A 22,528-nucleotide genomic window follows, 5' to 3' on the forward strand; every position below is an offset into this window, starting at 1 on the left:
TTTGAAATATTTAAAATTTAAAAATAATAATTTAGGAATTTGGCCATAGAAGCGACTCGTATTTTTCCGCGCTGGCAGCACCTCCAAACAATTCATCCGTTATAGATGGCAGCGCCGCCGCGGCGAGCCGAACCGCCGTTTTCGCGTCCGATTCGAATCGACTCCTTGATGTGAACGAATCGCCGCGCGCAGCGAACGCAGCAAAGGTGAGTCGAAAGCTCTCGAACGTGCGTCGACGCGTCGTCGTTTCGAATTCGAACGAAAGGATTGATCGGCGGCGGCGACGGTGGCGGCGCGCGGGGGTCGCGTTGGCAACACTGCTCAGCTGTCAGCGGCAGGCGGCGGCCCCGGCGAGGGCGAAGGCCTTCCGTCACTTTTCATCGCCTTTCGTCGTCTCGCGATGAACATGGTTAAATCTTTCTAAACCCTATCTATCTTCTGCGTACTTTTTTCACTTTGACTGCAACTTAATGCACTTTTCTGTTGTCCCTCGGTAATCTACATCGCATTAATCAAAAATGCACTTTTCAATCGAGCACTTGAATACGTTTACATTTACGCCGTACAATAATATTTTTGCTAAGAATCATTTCTAAATACTAGAACTAAAAATAATTCAATTATTTGCATCAACTGTACAATTGAGTGTCGTAGAATCTTTGGTAGTTTCAAATTTTCACTAAATTTCCTAACCGATTCCATATACCCAATCTAGTCTTATTCTTGCTTTTCTTCCTCTGATTGGAGCTGGTAGGGTGTAAATTCCATTTATAAAAAAGTTTTATAACATAAATTATTAAATATAGTTAGACTCCGACGAAAAGGTTCAAAAAGTCCACATCGAAATTGCTAGAAGGCAGTTTTTAAAACTTTAAACTGGTTTCACTAATGAGCACTTACATCTTCAAACCGGAATTAAACTCGTAAAGTGCTCAACATAAATGTGAAGAAATCGACTGCAACAAAATACATAAATAAATTATATATATTGAGTCATTTTATTTTTGTAACAAAAAGAGTGCAAAATTGTTGCATAGTATTTCATCAAATAATTAACATGTTCGTTTATATAATAGCTTAAAAGTGGATTGTAGAAGTTTCTTTTCTGAATCTCCATTTGACAACTTTCAAATTCGTATACATTTAAAAAAATATCTCTTAATTAAATATTTATTTTATGTTTCAGATGTCGAACGTAGAAAATCTTTCACCACAGATCATCAGACGGGTGGTGAAAGAAATGCAAGAACTGTCTGAAAACCCACCGGAAGGAATCAAAGTTCTCATCAACGACTCCGACATAACCGACATTCAAGCGTACATCGACGGACCCGGTAAAAAAAACTACGTTATTATAAGAGTATATATCGTACTTCATACAGACAAAATTACAACCATATTTTTTTTCAGCCGGTACACCATATGCGGGCGGAGTTTTTAAAGTTAAATTAGCATTAGGCAAAGATTTCCCAGCAGCGCCGCCCAAAGCATTTTTCATTACTAAAATATTTCACCCCAACGTATCCAGCAATGGCGAGATTTGCGTTAATACTCTAAAGAAAGATTGGAAATTCGATCTCGGTATCAAACATATACTTTTGGTCAGTGTTTGTTTTTAAAAGTGATCACGTAAACTCTGATAGGCGTGGAATTTAATAATATTTTGTTTGTTCAGACCGTGAAATGTCTCCTCATTGTACCGAACGCCGAATCAGCCCTCAACGAAGAGGCTGGTAAACTGCTTCTCGAGCATTACGACGATTATTCCCAAAGAGCCAAAATGATGACCGAGATTCATGCGCAGGTATAAATAATTTACATTTAGTACTTAATTTAATCGACCGAATTACAAATAAATTGTGGGTTTCAACAATCCCGGAGGAACTGTTTGCTGTGTAGATTTATTGCACGTATATAAATTATACTGATATACAGATTAAATGGCAGCAATCTCGAATGACGAAGAGTATAATTGCTTCAAAATGGTTGTAACAGGCAGTTAAGATCGATGTAGAGTAGGGTCTGGTCTGAATTTGTCGCTCTCTTTGAGTATGTCTCTTATATGCTTCATTGAACGAATCTGAGAAAATATTTATTTTCAATGTTTATTATGAAGCAAGATTGATGTTCCCGTATGACCCATTATAAATGGTCGTCTTCCGATGATGATAAAAATATACATATTACGATACTATTTGGTATTGTTTTTAAGACAAACATTGTTACTTAATTTTGGTGCAACAATTGAAATCGTATATATTAGTTATACGTGAAGTTTTCCTTGTTATCTTTTCTCAAAGTATTTGTAATGGATACTCTTTAATTTTTCCCATTCATGTTGTGTACTTTGACTTTTTTTTGAAAAAATGTCTTCTCATGGTGGTGTCCCATTTATACATTTTTGTCTTTAAGTTATGTTTAAAACCCATCTTTGTTTGTGGTGTCTGTGATATACCTGCATAATATTTGGATTAATCCTGTAAATTTTGCTAGAAGCTTTTTTTAACGTTTTTAGACTTGTCGATTTATTACCTGCATTGGATGGTTCAATTTTTGAATAGAAGGGTGGTTTAATTAATGAACTGGACTACTTAGTTTCTGTGAAGTAGTTATTGCTATGGTAATAAACGACAATGGTTAACCTTTTGCAATTGGATGTCACTGGTATAGGCAGCATTGTCATTTTTCCGTTGCGCTCAGGAGCATTTCATATGTGGTACCTCAGTCAACTTTTTCCGCGGGGTAGAGGGTGGCAAAAATCGGCCAGTCGGTGATCGTTTTATTTTAATATTCACGCATTCCTTTTTTATACACACGACATGCAATCTCCTTGGATTTCATAGAGTTGCACTTGGAGGAAGCACATCTTTAAAGCGTCTTTCGGTCAAGCGGCGGGGGTGCGACTCAATGGAGGCGGCTTCTTCTCAATCATTGATTTAATTTTAATTCCAAGGATGATGAGGAATATTTCCTATTTGCTACAGATGATCCAGATTCGTAATCCATTTCTACGATAAAAAAAATGTCAGATCAAATAAGACGATCACAGAAATCACACAATAGTCACAGCCTGTGACTATATATAGTTGATCCCTGTAACTCACAGGGACCAACTATATTTTTATGGATTTTATACAAAAATATTTTACCATCTAGATTGCGTATATATATTTTTTTTTTTTTTAGATTAAATTAAGACCATCGTGGCCTAACAGGTTACCCCAATGCGCCACGATGGTCGAAAACAAATTTTAAATTTATAAAACATAAAAAAACGTATATATACATAAATATAACAATACTTAAACATAACAAAAAATTATAAAATATTAAAATTAAATGATATAAACTGGATCAGATCCTCGTAGCTAACATTAAATAAGTCAATATGTAATGCCAGCGTATTAAGGAGCCGAATGGCCACAGCTATAGGCGAGTCGGCAAGTCCGGATGTCCTAGCCCTAACGGCCATCAAAAGAGGTCTCGATCGTGATTCTCAAAAATGTTCCGGAACCCAAAACTGGAATTCCTCGAGAATAGCTGGATTGTCGATAGCACCTTTTAGTAATTTAAAAAAATGCTTAGCGACATACAGTTTTCTGTGAGAACTCAGCGAATCATATCCCAACGCTCCTAAAAGAAAGGCGCTGGGATATATGTACGGATAATAACCAAATGTCCTTTTGTAAAGATATCTTAAATACCTTTTTTGAATTTTTTTCACTAAAAGGGAATATTTGGCTATTCGGGGATTCCAAATTATAGATCCCGATTCAAGAATGCTACGAACTAAGGTGTCATAGAGGATGCGAATAACTACGACACAGTATGGCACTTTCCGACACTAAAGGGCAGACAGTTAACGGAAGCCCATCTCCACAGAGAGTCTAAATCACTTTGTAGAGAGAAGGAGTCCACAACAGATCGAATGCATTTATTTAATTTTAAATCATCTACGTACAGAAGAAAACTTGAATATTTAATTGCTGTATTTATGTCATTAATAAATAACACAAAAAGCAGAGGTCCCAGATTGGATCCTTGAGGAACCCCCGAAGGGGTAAAATATTCTTTTGACAATCGTCCACCATAGGTTACAAACTGTCTACGATTGCTTAAATAACTCGAGAATAACCGAGCTAAATTATCTGAGCAACTGAGGTTCGACAATTTATTTAATAATAACCTATGACAAACTTTGTCAAAGGCTTTCTCAAAATCTGTATACACGACGTCTACTTGAATTCCCGCATCGAGAGAAGTTGTCACCGTTTTGGTGAACGACAGAAGGTTAGTAACAGTGGAACGGGCAGGACGAAACCCGAGCTGTTGGTCTAACAAAACTTGCCAAATGTGAATATATTTTACAATCAGTTTATAATATACAGTTTTAAATAGATCCTCCAGAAAAATATTTGAAGCTTACAGCTTTCGTTTTGTTAACTAATTTTAATTTGTGCAGTCCTTGGTAGTAGGCATAGCTTGAATCGAAAAAATATACTAGGACCATAAAGTGTCAGTTTTATTGCTTGATTTATGAGGGTCAAAAGTGTAATACAAATGCACATATGAGAGAGAGCATAGAATTGAAAAGTATTCTGTGGAGTGAGTTTATTTTTATATAGAGTTCTCACACACCCGTGGTGCGTGCATATGAGTTTACGCCAAATACAGTTTTCATGCATCGAAGCAGCGTGAAGTGATTAAATGTCATGCATTTTTCTGGTCAATTCCTCTGACATTCCTGACTTTAGTAAAATTGTTGTAAGTTATTCAATTTCTTTTGTATTTTATTAAAAAAAAATATTAGTAATAATCAATAACAAAAAGTTAATATTTTCTGTGTTAATGAATGTGTTTATTTTTCAATGAATGTTTATTTTATTGATGATGAATTTTTTTGGGTAATAAAACTGTTTGTTATTATATGGTTCATTCGTTTTTGTTTTGCTTATTTTTATTTTATATTTGAGCATAGCATGTGTTACTGAAGCTGTCATAAACATTAGAATATATGTGATCTCGCTCTCAATAACCTTTTTCATGTCAGTTTGAAATATTGATTGATTGAGTTCACATGTCTTTGTGTTCTAAGCCATTTTAAAAATATCTTTAACTCAAAAAATGTCGAATAAACATATAAAAGAATAGTAACTCTCAAAATGTTGATAGTGGAGATGATAAATTTATTTTTTCTGTGTATAACAATCCAGAGGATATATGAACTGATAGTGAAAGCAGTAGTGAGAAGTTAATATACGAACAAGTATTGGAGATGATGTACAGACAAACGTAGCAGGTGTAGATTATGTTCCGTTTGAAATAAATTTCAATCAGACCACAAATTCCATCGCATATAAAAGACCCCATAGATATTTTCAATTTGTTCTTAATTCACCGAGGAATTGGTTGATCAAATTGTGAAAGAAATCAATTTATATGCGAAAAAATAGAAGTGCAGCTCCATTTGGCACTCGTGGCTCTTTCTTCTTCTCGGGTGTTCAGAAGGATGATTTCTTTTTTGTTTGTTTGGCTAAACACTTGTTCTGTCGACGCCTTCTGCCGAAAAATTATATAGGAACCCTTAAAAATTTGCTATCATATAAAAACGCGTCATATTTTTTAGTTCATAATTGTGTATAAATTTGATTATTAATGCAAAGAACAATAATTGGTTAATCAAGTTTTTATACAAACCCAAATTTTAACTGAAGTGTACAATTGGATTGTCACTCGTATATTTATTGCTTTTCTTTTTTCTTAGATATTTATAAAACATAATCGGTTCATGTGGGGTCCTCTCCCTCCCCATTATTTACTAGTGTCTCGAAACATTTATTTTTAGTAGGCGCGTACAGTGAAATACTTTCCTTTCACACCCTTATCTCTCACTCAACACATGAGCGAACGAAATGAAAAGTATCTCACCGTACGCGCTTGATTTTTAGCCTTATTTTACCATTCATTTTTAAATTATCAGATTTATTGTTATTATTTGTCAATGTTAATTTTATAATCTTATCTTTTCAGGCACCGAAAATATCGAAAGCATATCTGGAGATGAGCGAAGATGGACCGTGTGCAAAGAAACACGCCGGCGATAAAAAAATGACAGCCGAAAAAAAGAAAATATTACGAGATAAAAAAAGGGTATTGAAGCGGTTATGAAGAGCGTAACGTGAGCGTCAGAGTATCTTTTAAAACAATCCATCATCGTTTCGGTAAAAACACATTTCTTTCTTGATCGTCATTATTATTATTATTATTGAACAATTTCATGATGTATTAGATAAATCCTTCAAAAATATATACATATATATATAAAATTGACTGTAATAGTATCGTAATTATTGAAAAATTATTTAAAAAAATGTTTAAAAAAAATACTAGGAAACTCATGCACATTTTTGAAAGCTCAAGTAGTCTCAACTGTTCTTTATAAATCGAGTTAACTTACTTTTAGAAGAGTGATTGGTGATCTTTTATCGGTGTTGTAATATTATAGTGATTTTTTTCTTCAATGGATGTCATGTTATATTGCATAAATACAAACGCGAGTCAGTTCATTTTCTATTTTAAAGCTACTTAATATGAATACAGTGGATTTTTAGTATCGTTTCGATGATTGCATACTTAAACACATTGTACAGTTAATTTAAACTTGATTTGAAAACGTTGATTTAAAATCGGGAAACGGCTTAGCCGCATCGGACATTATTCTGTTCTGTATTCATGTTATTTATTTTGGTACAAATTTTATTTTAATTTTTTTTAGAAATTCTATTAGTTATAGTTATTTATCAAACGTGTGAATTCAAGGAAAAGTATCGTATGCTTCGAGTTTTGGATATGTTAAGGCATGTAACGATTAATTTAATGTATTAACACTAAAGATTTTATATTGTATCATGAATTAGAAAATACAAAGTTAAAAAAAAAACATATTTTATTACCCTTAAGTTCAGACATCGTATATACTAAGAAATAAATAACAGTACATAAGGTTTTAATATTAAACAATAAACTCGTAATAGTATCGTAGTTAATATTTGTAATTAAATGGCAAATTTTAAGTCACCTTATAGTTATATTTAGAAAATTCCTAACAATTTTTGTTTGATAGGAAAATATATCTTTTAAAGAACAATAAGTTTTTTTTTGTATATAATTTCATAACGTCAACATTGATGCTAATTCTTCTCATCACAGATTTATGTACAAACTAATAAAATATAGAAGCGATTGTGACAACAATGGCAAATCATACTTAACTAGCAGTATATAAACCGAGAGTATTTAAATTAACAGGTATATACGCTTTAAAATAAATAATTGTTACAATTGGCCCCGGAGTCGAAAAATTATGGGCATACAAATCTTATAAAATAAAATAAATACATAAAAATATCACTTTTAAGGACAGTGCGAATGTAGTGTATTTAAACGAGATCATGTTTGTCAGAAAAAAGTTTCGTAATGCAAATATATACACAAATTGGAACTAAGATATCATTAATAGCTTCAACGTTCAATTCGATAGAATAGATTATAATTAAATGTTTCTATTAATACCAATAGAACATAAGAGTAAAGGTAAGAAATCGCCTTTACTTTTATTATTAACTCTTGTACATCAATTGAGATTTACAAAACTTATTATAAAATCACACATTAGTATAATATATATATATTTAGAAAAAAAATCAGATCTTATGGCAAGATTAACAGACTATTAGTATTTTTTTATATAATTTTAAGTGGTTTTGCCTCTGAATTGAGGGGTATAAAAGCATTTTTTTTTTAAATAATTAGCTTCTTAACAATGGGAAAATTCTGATACATATATTTAAAAAAAGAGATGGACCTACTGATTTGAACTGTGGTGCCCTGCTAGCTTTTCGTCTTTATATGGTTCTACTCACACTGATAATACAATATACTATAACATTTATACTAAACATGCATGGACCTATTAAATTGCACTAGAAATGCCGGTCATTACTTGTAATTTTGCTGATATACCCTTCAATATACATACACATTTTCATTGATTAAATAATATATTTAATCGTTAAAAATCTAAAAAGAATACGGATCTTTATTCTCCGATAGGACATCCATATCGTCCCTGCATTTGGGTACGTACAATGTGGCGCACGTATGCTCCCAAATCTCTTGCGGATAATTCTCGCCAGCGATCCAAACGTCAGTCTCCAAATCGTAGCACTCGATCGTCGCCGTGGCGCGATCGAACATAGCGTCGCTATGAAAGCCTCCTATTAAATATATCTTAGACTCCACGCTCACCACTCCGGCGTGATATCTAGGAGTCGGCACCCTCGTCACCGTTTCCCACCTATCCAAGACCATGTCGTAGACGTCTATAGTGTCCGCCAAGATCCTATTGCCGTTTTCCAAATCCTCATACCAACCGCCGCAGACATAAACTTTTTCGCCGATGGTGAGCATGGCGTGATCGGTTCTGGGAGTCAACATCGATTTGAGGGTTATCCAGGAATCGTGAAACATGTCATAGCATCGAACCGTGGAGAGGACTTGGTCGCAATGGAGACCTCCGGAGATCATCAGGCACGGGTTCGGCGAAGGCATGGCGCAGCCGGCGTGTTGAGATCGCCCAATCGGGAGAGGCGATATGCTGTGCCAAGAGTCGGCGGCGGTGTCGTATCGTTCGCAATCGCTGACTTCTTCCTCGCCGTCGTCTTCGACTTCGCACACTCCTCCGATTGCGTATATGTACTCTCCGACCTGAAATACAATTGATTGTATTAATACACTACTAAAAAAATGTCTGTCACAGAAATAAAATAACATTTTATCAAAGAAAAGAGTAGGTAAGTAAACGTCAGCTTGTAAACGCTACACCATCATACGGGCGCGCGTGACGATCTGAGATTTGCAGGGCTGTGGAGTCGTTAAAAAAAAACACGACTCCGATTCCGATATTTACCAACAACACGACTCCACTCCGACTCAAAAAAGTTTAATTTTATCAGGTATTTTTGGTGTTTTTCTACACGTTTAATATTCATACGCTATACACATTCATTATTACGCAATTAAAAATTCATAAATTTCATAATTTAAAAAAATGCTCGGAGTTGCTCATTTTTCACGACTCCGACTCCAACTCCGGCCAAAACACTCCGACTCCACAGCCCTGGAGATTTGTATGGATTGCGGCCACTTTCAAACAAATAGACTTAAACAAAGGACAGTCACTTACAATATCACGATGTTTTTATGAATATACACTAAAAGTAATTAGTCACTAATAATACGTAATAAAAAAATCAATATTTCACTAGAGTGGTACCGGGAAGAACAATCCCCTTTATGAAGCGGAACTTTGCAAAAGGCACAAATGTATCTCGTTTCCCCACGTTTTTTATGAGCACTACAAACACGACACTTTCGGGTTGGATATTTTATAGTTTGGCTTGCGACAATTTTTTCTAATTTATGTTTGTAGAAAGTCAAAGGGGATGGTCACCCACATTTGTATGTCTTTGAGTGGATGTGGAGGGTTGCAGGTCTGTTAAAATATGAATCGCAGCAGATGTCGAAGGTTGATTTTGCAAGTTAGGTTCTTCTAACGCCCAATATCCACCGACAAGATAAATATTTTTTTTGTATCCTATTTTGCTCCTTGGATTCGTAGAATAAATCCTAAAGGCGTTAAATAATGCACAGTTTATCAAAAACATCACTATGCGCTTTGTCCATTTCACCGTTTTCCTCATAATATTATAATAAGATAAATACTGATCTGCGCGACCAACCTCTTTCATAAACTTATTATAATTTACGATGCAGGTAGGTTTCCTAATTGGCAATGGTTTGTATTAGAGGCCAGCTGTTCACGGTGTAAATTAGCATATTACAAATGTAACCTGTGGAAGCCTCACAAACCATTCTCACGAGAATTCCATTTTTGATTATTTTTCTGGGATTGTATACTCGAAAAGGCAACTTCCCTCTCCATGGAACAATGCATTCATGGAACGATAGTTCTTGTATCGGTTTGTATACATTTAAAAACTAGGCTAAAATAATCCAAAATTGGTTGAATTTTAGCTAATTTCCCATCGTTGACATGAGATCTGTTAATATCTGTACAAATACAAAGGAACCAATACAAATGTTGATAAGTCGGTTGAATGTTAAAATTATCCATACGCAAAATAATTTGTTTCTGCCCTAAATCGTCGTATTGGCCTAAAGATCAAGACCACTTCCCCTATCTAAGTGCGAACATAACGTACTCACTGCACTTCCTTTTGAAAAACACTTCCATCTGTCATAATTATATTATTCAGGGTCAAAATAAATATCAAGTGGCTTGAATAAAAATATATGACGATCAGAATTAAAATAATGAATGGTCATAATTATATTATTAAGGATTAGAATAAATATCAAATAGTTAGAATAAAAATAGCATATGGTCAGAATAAAAATATAGTATATAAATTATTTATTTCGGAAATAACTTATAAAATATCTCCCTTGCACCTAAGCTGTTATAGGTGCAAGCCCTATGAATAGCTCTCAACGAATCTATTTAATTGTATGTAAGACGCGCAAGTATTCAGAGCGTTGAAACAATATTTCATTTTTTTACCTATTTTGGGATGAGTAAGGACTAATTACAGAACCTATATGTAAAATCACGTCCCCGAATTTCATTAATTGATTTATTGCCGTACTCCTTGTTGAAAAAAATTTAACAACTCTTCTGTATAATAATGTATAAAACACAATTTCTTTAAATTTTTTTTTTGTTTTGAAAACATTCGGCAGTGGCATAACTACTTTAGAAAAATCATGTAAAACATGAGAGCCCAGCTTGAAAATGTATATGTATTAAATATAGTAAATTTATAATTACCCAACACAAAAACCTTCGAAAGTAATAAAAAATACTCAAATCATACATTTTTCATGAAAGTCCAAAATTTTTAGTTACGCCACAGGCATCAGGCTATAAATCGTAATCTTCTGCATTAATTTATTTTCCTATTTATTATGCAGATAATGACTCAGATATTGTCACAGTGAAAATTATGGAAGCGAGCAAGAAAATGATTTAGAAAACGCCGCTATCGAATTAGATTGAAGTGATAACAATATACCAAGATTTGAATGATTGTCAGGAGTAACTTTTGCTGCTGATAACACGAGCCCCGAAGAAATCACTGATAAAATTATTGGAGACGACTTGTTCCCTGCTGTTGTGGAAGAAACGAACAGATAAGATACAGACTGCAAGTGAATCTAAAAAAAATAGATGAATTTAAAGGTACCAAAATTAAAAAAATGGTTTTCGATGATATTGCTTGTGAAAAATGGCTTATATTAAATAAGACACTTTTTACAAAATCATTTTTTGGTTCGTAAATGTTTAATTACTGCGTAACAAAATATGGGAATGGAAAAAAAAATTGTTTAAACTTAAAGGGACACTATCAATAAATAGTTTATATCTGATACATCCCCCTAAACCCGAGATTTATTACTCTTGCCTTTCTGAGAAGTCCAAAACGGCGTATTGTACACATGGTCACTATTCAAAGGGAATCATCGTCTAATGGATAATTTTTGCTTTTATTTTCATTTCGAACGCCGTGATATCGATTTCTTTCATTATAAGGATTAATTAAAATAATTTAAATTAATAATAAATAGTGTATTTACCTAGAATATAATTTTAATTAAATAACAAATTTATTATGAGGAAAAGTGCACATTGTGATCCTATAAAACGAGAACAAATTGTGCATTTAAAAAATGACAAAGGTCGGTCAGTGCAAATATTATCAGAGTATCTAAAAAAAAATCAAGATGTTAAATATATAATGTTTTAAAACATTTGGAAACACATAAAACCTGTGAAAACCTCAAACGAAAACAATGTCCAAAAAAATGTTCCACACGTGTGGATCGAAAAATAATTAGAATTTCTAAAGAAAATCCATTAAAAACTGCTGTGGACATTAGCTAAGCACACACGTACGGATCTGCCCGTCGGACATCTGACGGATTTGTCAGAGCTTGGCCACAGACGCAAAATGTACGAGCTCGGACAAATTCTTATCGGACTTCAAATTTAGGTGTTTTTAGGTGAAATTAAGTTAACAATATATGATTTCTGTCTTTGATAAAAAAAAATGTCAAAAAATACATTTTCAACGGTAATAGTATTGAGTGACTGATGGGTCATAAAGTAATAAAACCTTATTTAGGCCTAATACACACTATCGACTAGCCGCCCGGCGACTGTACTTTATATGGTTTTAAATGGGTGCATACGCACGCAGGCGCCGAGTCGCCGGAGCGTCAGGCGCGATCCTGTGCAGAGGTGATGCACAGGCGACTTGCCTGTCACGGCAACCTATAAAAGCATGGGTTTAGATGAGTGCATTCGCACGAGGAGCGACTTTCGAGGCGACTTATACATCATTCACACAAAATGGCTTCAACACAGAATCTCTCGACACTCATTGTAGAAATTGAATCCCGAATCGTTTATAATAATTTTATATGAATATTGATAACGAAAAAAAAATATTGTGAAATATAATAATATGTATAATTATATTATATTATTTCTTGCTCCTCGATTTAAATTAATTTTATTAACATAATACAGATACATTTATAATTGCATATGGGAAACAAAAAGCGGAGGTTTAATAAAAAATATAAGCAAGAAGACGAGGAGGTGTTCCTAAATTTCAATCAGCAAATTAAAATTTTGATTTAAATTAGTACTTAAAATTTAATTACAGCGGCGGCTAAAAATACTATTATGGATGATATCGCTCTTTGTCTGTGAGCATGGTATAATTGTAATATATGAATTTGCTTATCGTAAAATACGTAAAACGTCTTAACACATTATTGACAGCAAAAACGTGTTTCTATTATGAGTCGAAGAATTAAAAGAAACTATGAAGTGCCCAGCATTTTCCACTCTCACGGATTGTAAACTTGAAACCATCATAACCCTCATCATTGTACATGCAAAATTTGCTCTATTCATATTTGCAGATGCCGAAACGAAAAAGGTCATAAAACTTAGATTATGAAACAATTCTGCATGATGAGAATATGCATCATGTTTGCGCCGACCGTTCTTGGCCGGGGATCAGCATATTCATCAGGGATCGGCAACCTATGACCCACGGGTCACCAAATGACCCGTTTGATGATTTGAAGTGACCCATTTCAGTTCTGCAAATATCATTTTTTTAACGTGTTACGATGTCACGACTAGACCACATATATGGTTGTTAGGACCAAAAATATTGACTGACCCGGATAGTCTTTTTATTAGTCACATTTTAATTATTTTGACCCGCAGCCAAGAAAGGTTGCCGAGGCCTGATATACATCATGTTTTCGTTAAGTTAATGAATTAAATGCCACAAAAAATTAAATATAAAAGTTTTTTGTTAAATGTTGCAAAATCTTGGATTTGCAGTGAATATCAAGCGTCTCAAATTCCTCAACTGGACCTACACTACACTACAACCGGATGCACTCCATAAATCTCAAAATTTATTTAAAAAAAAACATTTTTCATAAAAAAAAATTCTGAACATTCAAGGTTGAAAACATCTGTTCAATATATAATTCATGTTTATTGGTTCATTTTACGTACAATGCAAAAAAATCTTTATTATAGAACGATTACTTCAAAAGTTATAGCGATTTTTCAAAAAAATAAAATAAATACGATATTATAAAAATCGCCGGCAATTAGCGAAAGTTTGTAGCGATTTTATCCGGCCTGCATTATGTTAAGGGACAAACAAAAAACACCGTAAACCATCGGGTGAGGATAACACCATTGCGATACATTTTAATTACCTTTCAATGGACAAGAGCAAAGAGTCGAGGGCTGCCTAAAAACATGCATATTTCCATCGATATTGTAAACCATATTTCACATCGATACTGTTAACCATATTTAACTCACTAACGAAGAATGCCAGAAAAAAGATCAATTTTATCTATTGGCTTTCAATTTTATTGAAGCTGAGCTGGCATATGAGCTCTACTTGGAATATTGTAAAAGTAAAGTTAAATTTATATCGTGTTTAAAGTAAATTCTAAATTTAAATTTAGTATAATTAAAATTATATTTTTTATTATGTATTAATATATGTAATATTTACGTATCTAGAGTCTCTAAGTGCATCTTAAATTTATATTATTTTTTCTATTGATAAATAGAAATGGGTCATAAAGTAATAAAACTTTTAGACGTTGGCGGCAACTTTGGCGCAAATTAATAAAGGCCCGGGTTATAAAATTATTTAAGGGACAAATTTTAGCAAAAAACACTGTAAACGGTCGTTTACACGAGCCCAATCTCTGCTCAGATCTGCTTGTCCGTGTCCGATCCGCTCGTTTTGAGCATGGACAACGGACGGATCTGTCCGAGAGTTTTAACCCCACACACTGGCGGATTTGTCCGTCGGACATCCATTTCGGACAAATCCGGCGGGCAGATCCGCCCGTGTGTGGCCAGCTATTAGAAAAGAAGTAAATCAATTAAATAAAAGTGACATAAGTGTTAGAAAAGTGCTTAGAAGACTGTGTGAAGCAGGATTATACGGCACCATTGCTCGACGTAAACCATTAGTGAAAAAAAACAATCACATATTACGCGTTAATTTTGCTAAAAAATCATTTAAACTGGACAATATTAGGCTGGAAAAATGTTTTTTTTAGTGATGAATCTAAGTTCAATAGATGCTCTGATGGAAGGCAATATGTTAGAAGATATGTAAACAAAGAGTACAACCCAGAAATATCATAAAAACAATTAAAGGAGCTGGTGGAAGCATTATTTAATTGGGTTGTATGTCTCGGCATAGGGTCGGTCCTATCCATTTAATTGAAGGGATTATGAACCAGGAAGTATATGTTAATATTATGGAACCCGTAATGATGTTTATCAACAGGACAATGACCCGAAACATATTTCACGTAGGGCAAAAACGTCGTTCACAGACAATATTATGGATGTTTTAGAATGGCAATCATGCAGCCCTAATCTAAGCCCTATTGAACACTTATGGAGACATTTAAAACACAAAATTAAAAATTAATTTGTCACAAATTTAAAAGAAATAAATTAAACTGTAAAAAACGAGTGGAAACTGATTCCTGTCGCAAATACCAGCAATTAATCGAGTCAATGTGTGGGGACCACAGATAGATGGTCACATTTGGATATGAAAGCGAGGAATAAAACAGTTTCCCATATCTAATCAACCCCTCACCGAAGCGCAGACTTACTAATCAAGCGCGACAAAGCAATAGGGGAGCTTTCCCGAACAGGGATACAAAAAATTAATAACCGCTATTTTTAAGTCGTCATAATTAAAATATTCTGAAGACAAGGCGATGAAACAGTTTCCCATATCTAATCGACCCCTCGCCCACACGCCGATCTGCTAATCAAGTGCGACCAAGAATTATGGGAGTTTGCATACAGAGCAATAACATTTTACGTCTGAAACCGACATAACTAGTCTGAAACCGACAATCCCAGGCAAAAAGGGAAACGACATCTTACTTTTAATAAGTCACGGATTATTTTATAATAAAATCCAGGATGAAGAATATTGCATCTTGCAAGGGAGACGATATCGTGAGAAAATATAACACTTGCGTGAGGACCAAAAACCGTGGGAAGCAGGACGATATTGCACAATAATAGTGACGGAAGTCCACTATATAAGGGGTTGGAGTTTCCATACAAATAAACATCACTCTTGCCATCGGCACAGGAGCAAGCAGCTTCACCCAAGTCCACCCTACGCCAGCGAAGACTTACGAGACGCCTGCCTGGAACTTCGTCCTGTCGCAGAACCCCTGGACGTCCGCAAGGAGCATCTACCACAGCAGGAGCCGAGCCAAGACCGACCCTTTTGGAACGCGAGCCGAACAGCTAATATTTTGGCCATCCAGCACTATCTGTGAACTTCTCTCCAGAACTACGGCCAATATTTAAAAATAAATCGTTGTCACGCAAATTTAAATTATTGTCAATTTATAACTCAAATTTGTACCATTTAGTAGCTAATAAAAACCTACAAATGCTTTACCGTTGTAGGGCTATTATAAGGACAAAAGGTCACCCTACATAATATTAATGGTATTTTTATTTTATTTTTTTAATAGGTTTTTGAATTTTTAGATTATACTCATGTATCCTGCAGGATATAGGTGAATTTGAACTATCAATTTTATAAATTTAATTTTAAATTGAAAATAAATATTTTAAATATTTATTACAACATAGTATTATTCACCATTATGTAGATTATCAAGATAAAAAATTGAAAAATTTCAACAATTTTATTTTTATAAAACTTCAAGTGTCTTATTTAGGTGGCCGCCACTGTATGTATATTGCTTAACAAATCCACTAATAGAAACTCCAAATATTGACAAAAACTATGAGTCAAAATATGTTTTATCAAATATTGCATTTTTCCAATAATGAAAATGTTCCTGATAATGCAGGGCGACTATTCAAAGTACAAAAAATAATTGATTATTTTTCTGAGATTCTAAAATATGTTCAAATCAAACCAAAACATATCTCTGGATGAGGGTATGATCCCATGGTGTGAAAGATTGAATTTTCGCATATACAACCCCAGTAAGCTCATAAAGTACGGTATATTGATAAGAATGGTATGTGAATCAGTGTTAGGATACATATCGAAATTTAAAATATATTCAGGACCCGGAATTTCATTAGAAGATTCAACTACACATCAGACAATGAAGTCTGTGGTACAATAAGGAAGAATCGGGGTTTACCAGAAAATCTGAAAAAGACATAGTTACGAATATTTGAAACCAAATATAAATGATATGGGAAAATACTGCTGCAACTGTGGAAAACGGTAAAAAGTCTGTACATCAGAATGATTTTAACTATACATACATAATTCAGAAATAGTAAATACCGGAAAAAAGGATAGAGGAACTTAACTATTTTTTGAGAAAGCTGATTTGTATAGCAGATTATAATAAATACACAAAAGAGTAGATTGTATCCTATATATAGAAAAACCAAAAAGTGGACGAAAAAGGCTGCCTTATATATTTATTCAACTGTGCTCTTTTTAATGCATTTACTGCCTATGTGTCAATTTTAACACTAAAATGAAATTTTATGAGCATCACAAAATTTTGGATGGTGTGAGATTAAGAAATGGGGCAGCATTTATGTCATCTGATACACCTTCGATGTCCAGAAATTGATCCTTTCACTTCAGAGATTTTTAAGCCGTCTAAAACAACACCAATTGGTCAAAATAGCACATAAAAAAAATGGGTAAGGAGAAGGCGAAAAGTTTGTGCCTCACGGAAAATAAGAAAAGACACAATATATATGTACAAAGAATGTAAAGTGACTTTACGTTTCTCCTCGTATCATTTAATATTAAGCATAAAATTAACACTCGTGTCATAAATCTCGATGTGCATCGATTTCCAATTTATTTATCTGACACTTAAAAGTTTCATTATATAACTAATTATTGTGAAAAGTGAGGGAATATTTGATTGCAATTAAATTGTATATCAATAAACTCGTAGTAGTAAAAATGTTATTTGTCATTTTTTCAGATAAACATTTGCAACCAATCTTGAATTATCGCAAATACCTCGTGACCGATAGCTAAAAAAATTCTTTTAATTTTTAGTTTCTTGTACTTTTTATATATTATTATATACTCCAACCAAACATCCGAGTTGAACCCGATCTTTGGGACGACTAGAAGACTATGAAACAAATTATACGACCATACTTCGAGCTGCTGTGATAACATATGGTAATACTATCTCATAAATGCCTTTCATAAAAATATTGTCTTCTATAATAATTTTCTAAATGTCTTTACCTAACATTAAGGAGTGTACATTTTAGAATGATTCACCTGTAGTTTTGAAATGAACTATAATTTTCTTGTCAAAAATCTAAAAATTGTATATCCAAGAAATATACTTAATCTGTTTTTATAATTTTCCACAATAAGAGTTGCAAGTAATTAAAGACATTAATTTATCAGTTTGAATAAAATGTGCCATTGAATGATATTAATGCAGCGTATTTATACGTACCACAGTCAAAGAAAATCTACAACGTTCTCTCTTCATCGGAGCCATAGTAGTCCACTTATTAGACCTAGGACTGTATTTAAATCCGAAAGGGTGAATATTTTCCTGCAGCGATTGATTGAAACATCCTCCGACGACAAACAGTTCGTTGTCTCGAACGACAGTTCCGAAATTACATTGCTCGACGTGAGGAATGGTCGTCAGTCTTTTCCACTTGCCCTTGCTGGGGAGGAAGTACGTTATCTCGTTGGTGATTCCTCGCATTCCGAAGCCCCCAACTTTGATCACGGCCAGCTCCATCCCCCTCGAATTGACCAAAACGTTATTTTCCGCCGAAGTGGCTAAGCGTAGACTGAGGCTGACTTGTCTGCAAGCGTCTCTCAGCATGTGGAAGTAAAGCTGTTGATCCTGTCTCGTAGCACCCGAGAAGGAGTTCTGCAAAACGGATTCAATATCCCATTTGGATATCTCGGAGAAGTGCACTCTTCTTAAAAATCTCATAGCGTAAGATAATTTCTGCTTATACCTAAAATTTAGATAGCGTTATAAATGATGATTACGAGTACTGTACATATTTATATACAGTATTCTTGGACTCACCCAATATTATCATGATATCGCAACCATCGCAAGACAATTCTCAACACTTCGGTCTCGGGGCAATCGACTGGAAAATCACATGCCAACAGATACTCCAATTGTTGAGGTGCCAGTCGGTAAAATTCGTTGGAATTTGAAAATTCTTGTAGATGGGCGCTGATGAACTTATAGACCCTGTTTCTCAGTTGATTCAAAGAATAAGTTTCGGCAATGGTGACGATATCGACGCAGTTCTCCAGGTCCAGTTGGGCGTGAAGGTAGTTGGAGCAGGCTTCTACGACTGCGACCACTTGGACGTGGCTGGCCGCCGATAGGACGTCTTGAACGTTGGCCAAGTTCAGTCCCAATTTAGAGGTGTAAGCGTAGTCTAGGAGTAGCTTCATGCCTTCGGCGGTGATTCCGTTCAGCCTTATCTCGCTCAACTTGGATTCTAGCATAGCGTCGGTGAACATAGCTCTGAAGTAATCGCTGCATGATGCCAAAACTGCTCGATGTGCCTGAATTTATAATTATTAAATAATAGTTTTCATCCATATGGAAAATGGACGAAAAACGATCGCCATTTTGAATTACGGGTTGGCAACCCCGATGTAAACACAAAAGTATGTACCTGAAAGGCGTGTCCTTGGGCATAGAGCGTGACGTCCAACAGGTGGCCCTTCGCCCTGAGACCGTTGAGTCCCGCCAGCAAGGTGTCCGAGTGAGAGGACGAGTCGAAGTAGACCGTGTTGAGGGGTTTGTCCTTGAAGACGGCCTGACAGGTGTCCGCGTCTGCCTCCGCCTCCGACATCTCGTCGCCTAGGTTCGGGTAAGAGTCGAGAGGCGGACACGAGACGAGCGTCGTCACATCGCAGGCGTTGCGACAGTCACTAGGGATGTCGCAACGTTCCCACGGAGGACAAAGAGCTCCAGCCGGGGTCGCGGCGGCCAACGAGACCTGCGACGGCCCCGCGTCTAAACGCGCCGCACGCCGACCATTGACACTGATGCTTTTTATTTATTTTCTCCTAGGTAAAAGTTCAATTCAATTAATTTAAAATTTTAAATACAAATAATAAATTTTAAGATCTACAATAAAATTCAGTGTAATAAAAAACATACATTAATATTAAAATTAAAATGCACACTTTATGCAGTACTTAAAATTTTTCAATAACTCATGCAGTATCATGTAGATATTGTATATTATGTATATGAGAACAAAATTACTTAAGGCTTTCGGGTAGGCTTAACATACGTCCCGGTTTCACAAAAATTATCGAATTACCTCTCATTATCATCATGCATAGGTTAGAACCTAACGCATTTTACCATCCCAAAATTTTCGAGAATTCCGGGTTTCATAAATATGGTAAGCTTACTTACACAGGGAGATGTTATAATTGTGGCGGTTCTCAGTGTTGACACACCACCGCTCAACTTGTGAAGCGGGTGTTTTTTAAATTAATTTTTATTAGTTTAAATATACATTCTTTTCTTTTTTTCAATCAATATATAACAACGGTCTAACACCCCAGGTCCTCGCCAGCTCTATAAAAAAGGTCGTTTAATTACGTAGCCCCAAGAATTACATTCGCTACATAATAAATATATTAACGAGCGTCATTTCGCATAGCAAATGACAAGGAAAATACCGAAGAGTCCCAGATTGTGCCAAAACTGCTCTGTAATAAGATATTTAGCTGTCATCGATTAACTAAATATTAACTTTTTTTAAAATACCACAAATTTAAGAATTTCTTCGGATTTTATTTTATTAATCAAACATTTGATGTATTACATACATTATGAAAAATAATATCAATTAAATTGCTGCTTTTGAACCTTTTGCAGCAGCCGGTCCATTCGATGTAATTTTCGATGAATTTTTCGTGCATTTCAGGCGGTATCTCGATTATAATTCGATGAATGTTGATTTTTATGTGTTCCCACGTTTGGGGTTTGTCGATGTAGACACGACTCTTGGGTAACTCAACAAAAAATTCAACGGCGTTAAATCGCATTATCTTAGCGGCTAGTTATCGTCACCAAAACGTGAAGTAATGCGATCTGGGAACCTTTCAAGCAAAACTAATAACGTTGCACTTGATGTGTGGGAAGTTACACAGGTCTCATATATATCTTTGATTTCGTGACAAAAAGAATCGCTCACCATGCGTTTATAGCGCTCACCGTTTACTGATCTTTATCGTTTTCCAAAAAGTATGACACAATGACGCCGCCTGACCACAATTACACCAAACAGTCACTATTTGGGCATGTAATAGTCTCTCGTAAATCACATGAGAATTTTCCTCGCCCCATATGCGGAAAATTTGCTTATTAACATACCCAAAAAGGTGAAAATGTGCCTTATCAGAAAATAAGATTTTCTTTATGCTGTTTTATTACCTAATCTGCGCAAATCCTTCGTTATCGGAATTTTATACGGGTGTAACTGCAAGTTCAGATGCAAAATGCCCAAAAGTTGCAAAATATCTTCATTTATTTTTTGAGCATTTGGCGGACGGATGGCAATTAGACACGGATTAAGCCGATGAAAGTGAACAAGAGACTACGTACAATCTTTTTCGTCACTTCACTGCTGGGTGCATGTGAAGTGACGAAAAATGCAAGCACAATAACAAGCCCTAACTAATACAATCAGCTTAAGTTTCAGAACCATGCGGGGACTGGTGTGAGCACTTACACTCTCACAAGCTAATTGGTATTAGGACCTTACGAGTCCATCTCTTCGAGTATGCTTTCGGATTTTTACATTCAGAAGAGCGGTCCGCTCCCTCTCGAGCGCATTCTCCGAGTATCAATGATCGGACTCTCGTAAGCTTACATTATCGTCATCGTTATAGCTTCACCCTCCTAGGAATGTTAAACACTACATCTGCTGCATTCCCCCAAGAATCCCTGCTACTCGAGAGGAGCTCATTTTGCTCTCCCACACTTCACGTGGAAGAGACACTACCGAAGTCGTATACCAACAGAATATGCCACCGTTACGTCATTGTTATCAGAATGCCGCCAAGTTGTTTTGACCATAATAAAACCTGTTGCGACCTCTCCCCTTTGGAGATGGCCGTCTTTTCTTTTCGAAGGACCACCGTCTCTCGACGGAATTAAACACCTCTAACCATAGAAATGCTTTATTATCAGAGTTTACATCCTCAGAATCCTTGCTGACGCACGACCATACGCCGTGACAGCTGAGGCGCCTTCAGGTTATTTATACACAAAAAACCACGCACGGCCATAACACACTTTTATTCGGCCATGCATAAATATATGTAAAATTGTCGGAACATTCTCCCCCCTTGAAGGAACGTACATACTTTGAACAAGGGAGAAGTATTGTTCTTTCAAAACACTAGTTGAACAAACTTATTGAAAAACAGTTGGCTGAACGCAATTATATTAACTATTAAAAAAGGTTCGTCACTCGGCTAAATACAAACTCTGCCACATAGGCGCAGAAATTATAACACACGAGTATTCCCAACCGAAAAACAATACCAAAGTATATACAACAAAAATTATATTACACAAGTATACAGAACAGATAACACGTACAAACATTGTAACATATGAACATTGCAAAAACTTATGTTTGGAACATTTTTTCCTCCCTACACTTCAAGTAGCTTTGTATCTTATTTTGAAACGATACTTGCTTACTCACTATCTTCTAATTTCATCGCCTGAGCGATGTTTACGCACATTTGTTTTATTACACTGTGTCCTGTTGCTGCTCCACTGGTAAAAG

The 22,528-nt window shown here is 35.2% G+C and overlaps 2 protein-coding genes across 3 annotated transcripts; one reads left to right on the forward strand and one right to left on the reverse strand.

Moving 5' to 3' along the window:
* The first annotated feature begins 74 nt into the window (after positions 1–74).
* LOC148237184 (ubiquitin-conjugating enzyme E2 S) lies at positions 75–6,358 on the forward strand. Of its 2 annotated transcripts, none has more exons than XM_088183625.1 (5): positions 75–206; positions 1,187–1,334; positions 1,411–1,601; positions 1,676–1,804; positions 6,031–6,358. In XM_088183625.1, exons 2-5 carry the CDS (start codon positions 1,187–1,189, stop codon positions 6,166–6,168), a joined length of 606 nt encoding a protein of 201 aa, XP_088039751.1. In that variant the 5' UTR covers positions 75–206; the 3' UTR covers positions 6,169–6,358. The 2 variants fall into 2 exon arrangements, with proteins under 2 accessions (XP_088039751.1, XP_088039750.1); XM_088183624.1 differs by having other exon boundaries at positions 201–409.
* Positions 6,028–19,727, reverse strand: LOC148237185 (kelch-like protein 26). The gene is made up of 4 exons (XM_088183623.1): positions 19,382–19,727; positions 18,772–19,268; positions 18,175–18,697; positions 6,028–8,766 (listed from the first exon to the last, which is right to left on the reverse strand). The coding sequence occupies exons 1-4, from the start codon at positions 19,559–19,561 to the stop codon at positions 8,080–8,082; spliced, it is 1,887 nt and encodes a 628-aa protein (XP_088039749.1). The 5' UTR covers positions 19,562–19,727; the 3' UTR covers positions 6,028–8,079.
* Between the last annotated feature and the right edge of the window lie 2,801 nt (positions 19,728–22,528).

Source organism: Plectrocnemia conspersa, unplaced genomic scaffold (genome assembly GCF_051122295.1).
Source record: "Plectrocnemia conspersa isolate PC_06_02 unplaced genomic scaffold, ASM5112229v1 ptg000003l, whole genome shotgun sequence".
NCBI classification, from domain to species: Eukaryota; Metazoa; Arthropoda; class Insecta; order Trichoptera; family Polycentropodidae; genus Plectrocnemia; species Plectrocnemia conspersa.

Coding starts and splice junctions, on each gene's coding strand:
- LOC148237185 (XM_088183623.1), bottom strand. CDS start 19,561: ATGTCGGAGGCGGAGGCAGACGCGGACACCTGTCAGGCCGTCTTCAAG. Junction 18,698..18,771: donor CGATATCATGATAATATTGG/GTGAGTCCAAGA, acceptor TCTAAATTTTAG/GTATAAGCAGAAATTATCTT. Junction 8,767..18,174: donor GTAGATTTTCTTTGACTGTG/GTACGTATAAAT, acceptor ATTGTATTTCAG/GTCGGAGAGTACATATACGC.
- LOC148237184 (XM_088183624.1), top strand. Junction 1,335..1,410: donor AGCGTACATCGACGGACCCG/GTAAAAAAAACT, acceptor ATTTTTTTTCAG/CCGGTACACCATATGCGGGC. Junction 1,602..1,675: donor GTATCAAACATATACTTTTG/GTCAGTGTTTGT, acceptor TTGTTTGTTCAG/ACCGTGAAATGTCTCCTCAT.